Below are 13,302 nucleotides of genomic sequence, written 5' to 3'. Positions count from 1 at the left end.
ACATATTACCATGCAAAAAAAAAACGGTACATCCGGCACGGTTAAAAATCACTTTGCGCGTATAAGATTCTCTCTTAGGGTCCTTTTTATAAGAAAAATTACCTAACCAAATGAACTATGTATTTAATAAACAAAACTGTCAAGTTTGGTAACGAACACGTCCAACATGATTATATTTGACGCCTTAGCAGGTCAAGTGCAACCACTCTTTAATAAACTACTTAACCGAAATTAACTTAACCTCCAAAACGACTGGACCACTGGGGCACTGAGATGGACCAACCGCGTGAAGCTGAAGCGCACTATATAAGTGGCCGTGGGTAGAGCCGAGACGATGCAGCAATCACAACAACCAGCACGCGCAGCGAGCACCACAGACACCAAGAATCTTTCAGAGTCTCACGCACACGGAGCCGCTCGCACATTTTTGGCGATGGAGGTGACCCCGAACCACACGCAGGCCGTGAGCGGGTGGGCGGCCATGGAGCCCTCCGGCAAGGTGGTGCCCTTCGCCTTCAAGCGCCGGGAGAACGGCGTCGACGACGTCACCATCAAGGTGCACTACTGCGGCATGTGCCACACCGACCTCCACTTCATCAACAACGACTGGGGCATCACCATGTACCCCGTCGTGCCCGGCCACGAGATCACCGGCGTCGTCACCCGGGTCGGCGCCAACGTCTCCGGCTTCCGCCCCGGCGACCGCGTCGGCGTGGGATGCATCGCCGCCTCCTGCCTCGACTGCGACCACTGCCGCCGCTCCGAGGAGAACTACTGCGACAAGGCCGCGCTCACATACAACGGCATCTTCTGGGACGGCAGCGTCACCTACGGCGGCTACTCCAACATGCTCGTCGCCCACAAGCGGTTCCTCGTGCGCATCCCCGACGCCCTCCCGCTGGACGCCGCCGCGCCGCTGCTGTGCGCCGGGATCACCGTGTACAGCCCCATGAAGCAGCACGGCATGCTTCTGGGTGAGCCCGGGCGGCGCCTCGGCGTGGTCGGGCTGGGCGGGCTCGGCCACGTCGCCGTCAAGTTCGGCAAGGCGTTCGGGCTCAAGGTCACCGTCATCAGCACGTCGCCGGCCAAGGAGCGGGAGGCCAGGGAGAGCCTCAAGGCCGACGACTTCGTCCTCAGCACCGACGAGAGGCAGATGCAGGCCATGGGTCGGAGCCTGGACTACGTGATCGACACGGTGTCGGCGCAGCACTCGCTGGGGCCCATCCTGGAGCTGCTCAAGGTGAACGGAAAGCTGGTGCTGGTGGCGGCGCCGGACAAGCCCGTGGAGCTGCCGTCCTTCCCGCTCATCTTCGGGAAGAGGACGGTGAGCGGGAGCATGACGGGCGGCATGAAGGAGACGCAGGAGATGATGGACCTCTGCGGAGAGCACGGCATTACCGCTGACATCGAGCTCGTCTCTACCGACGGGATCAACGACGCTCTGGCCAGGCTCGCCCGCAACGACGTCCGCTACCGCTTCGTCGTCGACGTCGCCGGGACTGGCTCCAGTCTCTAGTTGATTAGAATCTGGTTTGCTGCTCGTTCTGTCAGAAAGAAAGCATGTGTACCTTCTTCATTTTCAGCCCAGTTCAGTTTCAGAGTATGAGAAGAGTGATGGATTTAGTTATATGGTACGAGGAATTCGATAATTCTGTCGACGTCCAATTGTACAGGACGACGTTCTTAATTTGTCTGCAATTAAACTGTACTATGTCAATATCTCATTGAGTTGTCAATTCTCAGAAAAGAATGATTAATTTGTGACACACATAAAGAATGATTAATATGATATTAACGATGATTCTAAGATACATTTATTCAATAATTGTAAGATACATTTATTCAATAACAAATAACACAATATCTATGGCCGTCAGGCGAAACCCTAGGTCCTTCTGCAGAACAGCTTGCTACTCATTTGCTCGAGTGTCAAACGTGGGTAACCTCATCGTGCATATGATGTAAGGCGGCAGTGTGGCTGGTGCAACTAGGTGTTGTTGGGTCTTGCACGTCTATAGATAGCAGCGTCCATGATTACAATGCGAGACATGAGGATCTGCTCGCGCTGTTATTGTTGAACAAGATGGATGAAATTGGCAGATCTATCCCCCGGGTATGCAAGTTGGCCCAGACACCTCTGCAGCCCATTAAGAGGTATTTCTTTTTTCCTTTTAACCTAAATGTTAAAAAAACATTCATATCACAACTTTATATATAGTTGATTAATAATAAAGCGATAAAAGGTATATTACAAAAGATATTCTCACACATCAAATAAAATAATTAATTATTACATAAAATGTTCATATAATTATAAAACTGCTCACACCTTTTGAAAAAAATATCCGTATAATCTAGAAAGTGTTCATGTGTTTCCAAAAATACTCATGTAATTATAATTTTTGATGAATTTCTATGTCATTTTGTATGAGTTTTCACACGTTTAAAAAATGTTCATTTGATTTTAATAAGTGTTCAGGTATTTTAGAAAACATCATATAATCAAATAAAATATACTAATTTAAAAATATTCATATGTTTTAAAATATTATTTATAAAATAAAAATTTATAGAAGTATTGGCGGCTTCAAATAAAAATATTCATGTATTATATAAGTATTAAATCTTGTCAAAAATGTTCTTGTCCAAAATCAGCATAAAAATGGAAAAGTAAATTTAAAGAAAGGAATGATGGAAAAATAAAAAAGGAAAAAGAAACAAGAAAGGAAAAATAAAATAAACAAAAGGCTGAAAGAGAAGCAGATGCAGGCCATGGCGAGGATATACATGAACATATTTGAGCTTTTGATATCATTAGTTTGAACTGCTAGCGCCGCCGGTGATGGCCACCAACCTTGTTTTGAAGGTGACACTCGATGAGATATCCATCCATCAATCAACGTGGACATTGGAAGCCAAGGGACTCACGCTTTTTGGCTGGTCTAATAGCCATGAAGAAACATTTCTTTCGCTGTGGATCCTTCGACATTAAAGACGGGTTGGAGATTAGGTTATGGGAGGATAAGTGGCTAGGCAATGCCACTCCCTGGGAACAATATCCTGTCCTATACAATATTGTGTGTCACAAGGGTGATACTATCACCATGGTTATGGAATACTTTCCGCCGAATATCACCCTTGTGACGACGGTTATGGAATAAAATATTTTACGAAGGTGTCTACATGGTTGGATGCCACGGAGAGGGATACTTTTAGCCACATGGATGGCAACATGATCTTCGGATTGACCCTCCTACGTCTGAGGCGTTATACAATCTCACATGATTACTTGTATTTCGCCTCTTTTGATTCTTTGAAACTTAGACTTGGTTATGGTTGACTGGTTGTGTGCATCTCAGTTATGCAGAGACCGGGTGTAAAACCTATTAAGTAATAGAGTGTCCCTAATCGAAAAATTGGTCGACATAGAGAATAGTTCCAGACATGTCAAGTGGATGTCGGGCAATGTAAGGAGTAAAACATGCCATACATGATCGTAGTAAAACGAATAACCGGTCTTGGACTTGTGTCTGAAACAGACAGTCAGAAGTATGATTATGTTTTGTCCAACCAGAGGATCTGTTCATAAAAAAAGCACCCTAAAAAAAACTTGATATCTATGCAACCTTATGAACCGTATTATCATTACTCCATGCATGCAGAACTAGCTTTTACACACACACACACGTTCACACCATGCATGCATCAATTAGTACATCCCGGCGTGAGCAGCAGATTCACACAGTCGCATGGAGTACTAGTGCTAGGAGTAATTGCCTTGACGCCTTAAATCTTGTCTATTTTGAAAACGCATGTAAAATCTAACTGTGTGTATGTGTCTTCTAAACCATGACGGAGGGAGTATTGTGTTTCTCAGGCGGCGCAAGCGCGATGTGCGTAGTGCTATAAGCCTATAACCGAACAACAATCTCATTTACGTGTGTCCCTGTCAGTCTGAAACGCTCAGCTCGGCGAAAGACTGACCACTCGTGACTCAAACTACTCGGGGGCACGCCTGTGCACTGGACGCACAAAACAAATTCGGGGCCGTTCCATGGTCAAGGTCGGTCTGGCAGCTTCCCTTTCCCACGGGTCAACTAGTTGTTGTCCGGTCGCGCTTCTTCACATGCCAAAAGTTCCCGTACTTTCTCGTGGCAAACAATCATGAGTTTCACCTGAATTTCACACGCTTTTCTCGGCGGTCACCGTTCAGTCTCAGTTCTATCTACGTATTATTTGTGGAGCAACTACGTGTGGTTTTCCCGGGAAATCACGACGTAAACGCTATGCCTTTTGCCTCACGACTGACTGAATCCTCTCGCAGTCCCGTCGTTACGTCAATGGTGTTTCTCGTCGTAAAGAAAGCAGAAGGAAGAAGGCAATGACGCTCCAACTAAAAATTACTCGGAACAATCACACGCCGCATCCGCATCGCATGCTCTAATACGTACTGTTTTTAAAGTAGAGGACCCTTTGTTTTTCTAGCCCATGAACGCGCGTGCTGCTACGAATTAAAATGCCGCGGTAGGTGGTGCAAGCTCGCCATTTATTTTTACTAGTAGAATGCCGCGCCGCGTTACCACGGGCCTTTTATTTTTTTTCACTGATTGCATGCACATATATAACTGTATTTGTTTTCTGCAACTCGATGAAATTTTTTGTGAACTTTATTGCCTCGGACCCAGGTCGATGGATTTTTTATGAACGTTGTAATCCATCTCCACCTATCTCATAGTCTGCAAATATAAACATACAAAAATACACCTTCTATATTATCACGTGCAGACCAAGAAAAAGAATTATTAGTATGTATCTCTTCGAATTGTGTAAAACTAAATGAGTTTCAGTCCGATACATCTGAAGCCATCATTGTTTATATCTCGCCTAAAAAAGTGAACATATAAACACATACTCAATTTTTTTTAAAAAATAAGCTCATATACAATATATATTCATTGGTCGGCTGCTAGATGCAAGGAGGTGACCGTATTTAGTCGGAGTAAATGGCATCGTGATTCTTAGTAGAGTGAGTCGCACCCCAAGATGGACAAAAATTGCATTATGAAAGTTTTCAAGGGTGTACCGATGGACCCTTCATGATCGGGGCTGGCCCTAGCACTACGGAGGCCGTAGTGCCACTGAGGTACAAACATTAACAGAGTAACATATATACTTTCAACAATATATATCGTATATCATGAATAATATAAAGACATATAAAAAATACATATTTTTTGTTGGCAAATAAAGTCTCAAAAGACCATTTATACGTGATTACATGATGTAAATAATGATTATAGCGTACTCAACTACAAGTAACTATTAAATAAATACAATGTGGTGAAGTGCGTCGACTAGGGGGGCATATGCCCCATGTCCACGTTGTTTTTTGTTCACAAATCATTTTATATTTCATTTTATATTTTACCCTAGCAACAGCCTACCTTGCTTGATTCAGCAGAACACCCAAGGCAAACTCGGTTTTAGTGTGGAGGGGGGCCAACTGATGTCTGTCATCGGGTGATGCATGAGGGCCTGTTATTTATAGCCGGGGCGATGCAAGCTCTGCTCGACACGATTCTTGAAATTTTAACACGGGGTTTCGCTCCCAGCTTGAAACCCCGTGTAAAAATTACATGCCTATATTTTCTTTATTTTAACTAGAAAATATGCCCGTGCGTTGCAACGGTGGAATATAAATATGACACACACATATAGCCTAACTCGATCATGTCCCCATGCAAGTCCTCCTTTGCAATCCAAACACATACCACACCTCTCACTGGACCGCGCCAGTGCAAGTGAATGTACGAAGACGCCAGTTCAAATGAATGTAGGAAGATCCGAGGCAGCGGTGTGTGCGCTTCGTCTGGTCGTGAGGCCCCTCCCCGCACATGTTCCATACATCATCCCTTCACCTAGTCCATACATCATCCGTCGTACTCCCGCAGATTTTCTTTTCTATTTTTTTACTGTTCTCGAGGGTGCATATGAGCTCGGGTGCAGAAGGATAATTTCGGTAGCACATCTTCACAAACAGGACGATGAGCAGGAGCTTGAAGCGGGGCATGAAGGAGATGCATAAGATGATGGACCCGTGAGCAGAGCACACCATCACCGCCGACATCGTGCTCGTCTCCACCAACGGGATCAAAGACGCTGCTGGGGCGGCTCGCACGCAACGATGTCCGCTATCGCTTCGCCGTGGACACTGTAGGTTATAAAAAAATGAAGATAGTAAAACAAATGCATATCGATTCCATTAGATATATTTTCATGATGTATTTATTCAATCATGTTTTCTTCTATATATCTGATTAAATTTAGAAATAATTTACTTTTTAACTGATTTTTTGTGTAACCTCTTTGGGGATGGAGGGAATAATGTGTAACATTTGTGATACAAAACCATAATCAAAAGAAGTACTTCAAAATTTGAATCTAATGACACCAATTTTATGTCACGTGGGCAATTAGCATACAAAGTTCAGCATTCGACCAACATTTGATAAATAATGAAAATTAGTCCAACACGTAGCTAATTAGGTTACAGATATGAATCAGTAAAAATAATTTCTATAAATTACAGTTTCTCACAAACGTGAGGCTCGAGGATGTATATTGTTTAGTGTGTAACACTTAATTATATAGTGGCAGAGGCGGATCTACCGGGGGTGCCGTGGTATTATGCATATACTCTCTTATCTGGTACTCCCTCCATATTGTATTATGCATATTATAAGTACCGCTAACCAAGTCTTTGACCAACAATTGCTATTGCTCCCTCTGTCTCCAAATAGGTGGCCTATAAATTCAGTTAAAAATTCATCACTTTTAAAGTTAGACCAAACATATATGGAAAAATATGAACATAGACAATACCTAATTAATATCAGTATATCCATCAATAAATATATTTTCATAATGTATTTATTCATTAGTGTAGTTGTTGATATTTTCTTCAATGTATTTGATCAAACCTCGAAATAATTGTTTTTTTAATTGAATTTATGTGTAACATATTTTGGGAACGGAGGGAATAAACAGGTACTCTCTGTAAAGAAACATAAGAGCGTTTAGATCACTGCACTCTTATATTTCTTTACATCGCAAGCAGCATTTCTGTTATGAAATCATGACAAAAAGAAGTGCCTCAAAATATATGAATCTAACTACACCAATTTTATGTCACATAGGCAATTATAACAATCGACATTCGTTCCATCTTAAAAAAACAGAAAAGAGACAAAAAAAGACATTTATGTACTGTCTGAATTCCAAATCGGCGAAACGGGCCCAGCTATTTGTAAATCCCGGTAGTCAATTGACTGGTTCGCCATGTTCCGGTCTCGGATTGGACCTCCGGACTCGGGGGGGGGGGGGGGGGGCGGGACTGAGCGGGCGCGGTGGTAGACTGGGTTCCTGTCGTGGCAGAATTTTTTGGTAGCGTACGAGCTATATAGGGTAAGTATAATAAACTCCTTTGCTGATTAATATTTTTGTGAATTGTACAACGGGGGAGACGAGTGGATCGGCTCCGTCTCTCTAATTTACAGTACCCTTGAGATTAACAAGGAGGTCGATGCTGTTTTTTTAGAACAAAGACGCAAGAAGCGTCCGACTTTAACTTAATAAAGCCCACGACAGGCAGCATCCAAAGTTCACATACCCAATACCGGACCCAAAATAACTGCAACACAGCAGTACATTACATGCAACTGGCCATGGAGCTTGGACCAACTCACGGAAACAACATATGCAGCAATACCCAAGGTCCGAGGAGGAGCAATGCAGCTCCAGCAAAAGGTAGTCTCAAACTGGCGATGGCCCGTGTCTAGACGAAGCTTGAATGGCCCTAATCCGCTCTTTCGCCTCCAACATGTGTCGTGGTCCTAAGAATGACAGTAGAAAGGGGGGTAGGTATGGAGAGGCAAGATCTCAGCTATGGTGAAGGTGTACACACGAGGTTTATGAGTTCAGGTCCTTCGTGGTGGAAGTAACAGCCCTACGTCTCAGTGCCCGGAGGCGGTCGATTGGACTATGTGTGTGATATTACAGGGGTGCCAACCCTTGTCCCAGAGGAGGGGGGTGGCTTATATAGAGTGCGCCAGGACCCCCGCCCACCTCCATTACAAGGGGCTTAATGTACATAAAGTAAGGGGCGTTACTGGTAACGCCAGCCTTAAGTACTCTTAATGCTTATAAAAGCTAAGGGGTGAACGTCCGGCCGTTGAGTGCACTTCCGACTCCTGGTCTTCGATAAGTCGAGTGACTCTCCATACGGTCGAGTGACGTGGCCGTCGAGTGGATTGCACTCGACGCACTCGACCGGTTTTCTCCTGTTGTCTCTTGGTCTTTTTATCTTCCAGGGTAGTGGCCTTGGGTAGGATGTATAGGTCAGGCCTATGACCCTACCCCAGGTCTGTATCCTCGCCAGTAGCCCCCGAATGAATTAAGGTGCGAGTGGAAAGTAGGTCGAAGTTGAACCTGCTCCGAGCTTCGTGTCTTCGCGAGTGTTTTCTGCAAGACCGAATGCCCGCGTTGGTACTTCGGTATCGACTCAGTCGCCTTGATCCACTCAGTGATCTGTCGACTGAACTGATGGCCTCATGCGTCGAGTGTTGTGTCTGAGCACAAGATCTTGAGCGCGATTGTCTGCGGTGTATCCCGGATTTCACGGATACAAAATTTCGGGGAAGCGCGCGGGCCGGAGAGCGCCGAAATGGGCGGTCCGGATAAGTAGAGATTCCTCGATTACTGCTCCGCCTTTTTTGCCACGTACGCTGCGTGCAACTGTTGCCGGATTTGACAGGATTGCCTGGTCCCATGCGTCAGTCACTCGGAAGGGACCCTTTATAAGGTGATGGGGCCGAGGCACTTGAACTGTGCACGCCTGCTCCCCCTTCTTTCTCCTCCGCTTGTCCACCGCGCCCAGCGCCTCCGCTCCCAACGCCGCTGCCCCCATGCCATGGTGAAGGACAAGATGGCGGCGCTACAGCGCGCTAAGAAGGCGACGGGGGCGGCGAAAGGCAAGAAGCAGAGCTGCGGATCATCGTCGCGTGCAGGGCTGCCGCCGGGCTGGATCCAGGGCGATTGGATCCGGTCTTCGGTCCGGCAGGAGGATCTGGCCGAACTGGAGGAGTCCGGGCTGATTGCCAAGGGAGCGGCGAGGCTGCCGAAGGGGGAGACGGAACCACAACCTCGACCGGGTGAGTGTGTTCTGCTTGCCACTCACGTCGGCCGAGGTTTCTCGCTCCCTCCGCACCCTTTCTTCCGGGGAGTTTTGAACTTCTTCGGCGCGCAGCTCCACCACTTTTCTCCCAACACCATCATGTATTTAGCTGCGTTTGTATCGATGTGCGAGAACTTCTTAGGGTGTCGACCGCACTGGGGTCTCTTCAAACATATCTTCACCATTCATTCCCAGTCGGTAAAAAAGGCGAAGTCGAGTGACTCGAAAACCCACGTCATCCAGATGTGTGGGGGTTTAGGTATCCAAAAGAGGAATAGGAGTGCCTTTCCCGCTGTGACTCTTCCTGAATCTGTTAGAGGTTGGCAGTCGTCCTGGTTCTACTGCCAATACATCGCAGCTCCAAGTCAGTCGACCGGTCTTCCCCACTTCTCGTTCGACCGTGTTCAGACTCCTGTTCCATTGAAAGTAACCGCTGATGAGACCGTGGAGACAAGGATGTTGGTGGACAGAGTGGTCCAGCTCATCAATGATGGCGTTACCGGCCTGGACTTGCTGGAAGTGTTCCTAAGTCAGCGCATCCTGCCTCTCCAGGCTCGTGATCACCCGATGTGGCTGTATTCCGGACCGGACGACACCGCTCGGGTCCATCTAGAAGAGGTGCCATCCAAAACCGTAGCTTTGTGGCTGAGGGGTATCACAGGCAATCAGGACAACCCTAGAGGATCTAGGCGAGTCATCCCTTTCAGCGACGGCAACCCGCTCGACAAGGTATACTCTTTGTTCCGACTGCTTCCCGCTCGCGTTCCGACTGTACTTGATGTTGGCTGACTCTTACTCGATCGATTTGCTCTGCAGGTATTCACTGGGATGCATTCGATGCCCAACGGCGAACAGGCTTTGGAGCAGGACCAGGAGGGGGAGAACAGTGCGGAGGAGAGTGGCGAGTGGGAGTATCCGGGGGAAGAGGAGGAGGAGAGCGAGGAGTCGGACGAGGAGGAAGAAGTCGACTCGCCGCCGCGCTCTGAACGTTGATCCAAACAGCAGCATGATCCGTCTGGCGGGCGCTGGAAAAGCGTGGCTCTAAGTGCCAATACTCAGAAGTGCACTCGGACGTCGACTCCGGAGCCAACGGAGAAGGTGGCCAAGAAACCTAAAGTTGCTCCTCCCAAGGCTCGGAAGACATTGCCGCGGATCAAGATGGACGTCCCTATTGCTTCGATGTGAGTATCTCGTTTGTGTTTTCGTAGGTCGACTGAAGATTTTCTTGTTCTGACCAACCAATTCATGTGTCTTTCTAGTCCCACCTCTGCTGCCAGTGATATGGACATTGATAAGGCGCCAGGAGACGAAGAGGCCACTTCATGAGTCGGTAAGTTTGATCGACCAAGCTTCGTTAAGTTGAGTAGATCGCCAATCGGCAGAGTTTCTGACACTTCTCTCTTTCTGTAGTTCTGCAAGAAGTTGTTGTGCTCCCTGATGACGAAGAAGAGGCACCTCTATAGGAGAGGAAGAAGAAGAGTGGGAGCTCTGGCAGGAGGAGGCTTGAAGTTCAGGTCCCTCAGTCAACGCCGGCGCTCGAGGCGGTAGTCGAACGCTCTGGAGAGCCTGTTCGGACCAGCGTCACATTCGCCAGCCCGCTGATGACTGATCATCCGGCGGGCTCGACTGCTCTGACTCCTGCTTCTCCAGTGCAACCTCATGCCTCTGACTCGGCGACTGCTCTGGCTGCTCTACAACCATCACTTTTCGCTGCGTATCAAACTCCGGATGACTCGCCTAATGCCGCTAGGGAAGCTCTTCGCCAGGTGAACCTAGTCATGGAGCAGGTGAAGGTGGTGCACGAGGCTAGCCAGGTGGCTTACAACGCCAGTATTGCCCTTCAGGCCAATGTTCAGGTTAGCAAGACTCCGACTGAATTTTCGAATGTTGTCTTATATCTGAGCACCAACTAGGGTGTTTTGTTGCTTAGAGCCTAGGAAATTTTCCATGCCACTCGACTTGAGTTGAATCTTAGTAGACTATCTGAACCAGTGGGGGCACGCTAAGTGCACCCACTGGGTGTAGTCCCCGAGACCATGATCGTCTGCTGGCAGTCGACTGAGGTCTTAGAAGGTATCTCTGTCTCTTCTCTTTTTTTGAACTCGCGCTGGACACACTACAAAAAAAAGACACATCCATGACATTTTGGGCCGAACGAATTTTTTTCTGTCATACATATGACACTTCTATGACGATAATTGTGACAAAACCCGGTATCATCATAGATGTGACGGGCTCCTACTTCTATGACAAAAAATCATGACAGAAAATGGGCTTTCGTCCTGGGTGGGCCGGAGGCGCAGCTGCATGACATTCTTTGGGCCGTCCATGACGAAAAAAACCGTGGTAGAAGCGAGGGGGACGGAAATTTTGGGGAGCTGCCGGTTACGATGGGAGGTCGGGGGCGGAGCGATGCGCATTTCTCTCGTACATACGCGCGTGTGTGCGCGAGGCGTTGGATCTAATTGAAGCCGAGCGAGGCGTTGGGCTCTAACTGAACCCGAGCGATTGCACTGCAGGCTACGCGTTACTTAACCCGAGCGATCGATGGTTGTTAACTGAACCCGATGGAGCGATTCCTTCGCTACTGTTGCTAACTGAAGCCGATCGATTGGATGAACAGTGAGCGTTGCGGGGGGGGGGGGGGGGGGGGGAGGGGGGTTCGATGAACAGTGAGCGGTGGCGTTGCCTCTGGATGAACAGGAACCCGTGGTGTGGATGGCTGGATGAACAGTAGACGGTGGAGGGGTGGCCGTGGAGGGGTGGTTGAACAGTACCCCGTCGTGTGGAGGGCTGGATGAACAGTAGATGGTGGAGGAGTGCCCGTGGAGGGGTGGTTGAACAATAGCCGGTGGAGTAGCGCACGGTGGAGGCTGGATGAACAGGAGCCCGTGGAGGTTGGAGGAGGTCGACGGTGGAGATGAACAGTATCTCATGGAGTCCCATTTTGCGGTACGCCACACCCCTCCCCCCCGTTTCGACCGTAGCGCTCCAACACAAGTCCGTTTCATCCGTTTTGCGGTACGCCACACCCCTCCCGATCAACAGGACCCCCATTTCGACCGTAGGAGGTCCGTACATATACGTGACCGTATTTTCTTTCTTGCACCGTGGCCAGTGTACGTACGTGTACATGCTACGTGCGCGCCTCTACTCCGACACGTGCGCTCCTCTACTACGACACGTGCGCGCCTCTACATCGACCAATACGTACGTACACGTTCGCGACCAGGATGACAATACTACATATGCTTCGACTAGGTGGGTCCCGACTATCAGGCACTTCCTTGCCTACGAAGATGTAGCTGGTGGGTCCCAGCAGTCAGGGGGCGAATCTTTTTTTTTTGCCCGGACGCACTTCCTTGCGTGCGAAGGTGTAGCTGCTGGGTCCCAGCAGTCAGGGGGGCGAATCTTTTTTCTTTGCCCGGGCTGAATTTGCCCATAAGCAGAAAATGACAGTAACGGGCCGTAAATAAACGAATGCTGGAAATGAGCCCAAGAATAAATGGGCTCTGAGAAGGGCGAAAGATAACATGGGTTGGAAACGGCCCAACGGAATAACGGGCCCTTAATGGGTATAAAGTGATACACTGTTCATTACGGGCCAGTTTCACCACAGGCCATTAATGGGTGTAAAGTAATACACTGTTTATTATGGGCCAGTTTCACCACGAGCCGTTAATAGGCCAAGAGTTACATAGGGCCTCATATGGGCCGAAAGACGTCATGGGACATACATGGGCCAGAAGTGAAAACGGGCTGGAATCATATTGGGTGGCCCAGATGACGCTACTGGGCCTAATTCGGATAGGGCGTAACGGGCCTTGGGTTAGCGGGCTGTAAATGGGCTATATGCGAACAAACTGTTAACAGGTTTTACATGGGCCGGCCTGCCACCTTTTGACCAAGTCAAATGGGCCAGCCTTTTCACAGGAATGGGCCTTTGTTGGGCCGTGCCATGTGTTGACGTATCATAGGCGCCTTCTGTCCAATGAGTGGATGACATATGTCCCAACGGTGAGCCGACACGTGTTTCCTCCAGCCAATGATGATTTTACACATGGAAAATC

The 13,302-nt window shown here is 48.1% G+C and overlaps 1 protein-coding gene across 1 annotated transcript; it reads left to right on the top strand.

Moving 5' to 3' along the window:
* Positions 1–344: 344 nt before the first annotated feature.
* Positions 345–1,603, top strand: LOC123040343 (probable cinnamyl alcohol dehydrogenase 6). Its single transcript, XM_044463215.1, has one exon. The coding sequence runs from the start codon at positions 434–436 to the stop codon at positions 1,514–1,516; it is 1,083 nt and encodes a 360-aa protein (XP_044319150.1). The 5' UTR covers positions 345–433; the 3' UTR covers positions 1,517–1,603.
* Positions 1,604–13,302: the final 11,699 nt, after the last annotated feature.

The sequence above is a fragment of the Triticum aestivum genome, chromosome 2B (assembly GCF_018294505.1).
Source record: "Triticum aestivum cultivar Chinese Spring chromosome 2B, IWGSC CS RefSeq v2.1, whole genome shotgun sequence".
Taxonomy (NCBI): Eukaryota; Viridiplantae; Streptophyta; class Magnoliopsida; order Poales; family Poaceae; genus Triticum; species Triticum aestivum.
This window is presented reverse-complemented; position numbering and strand designations above follow the sequence as displayed.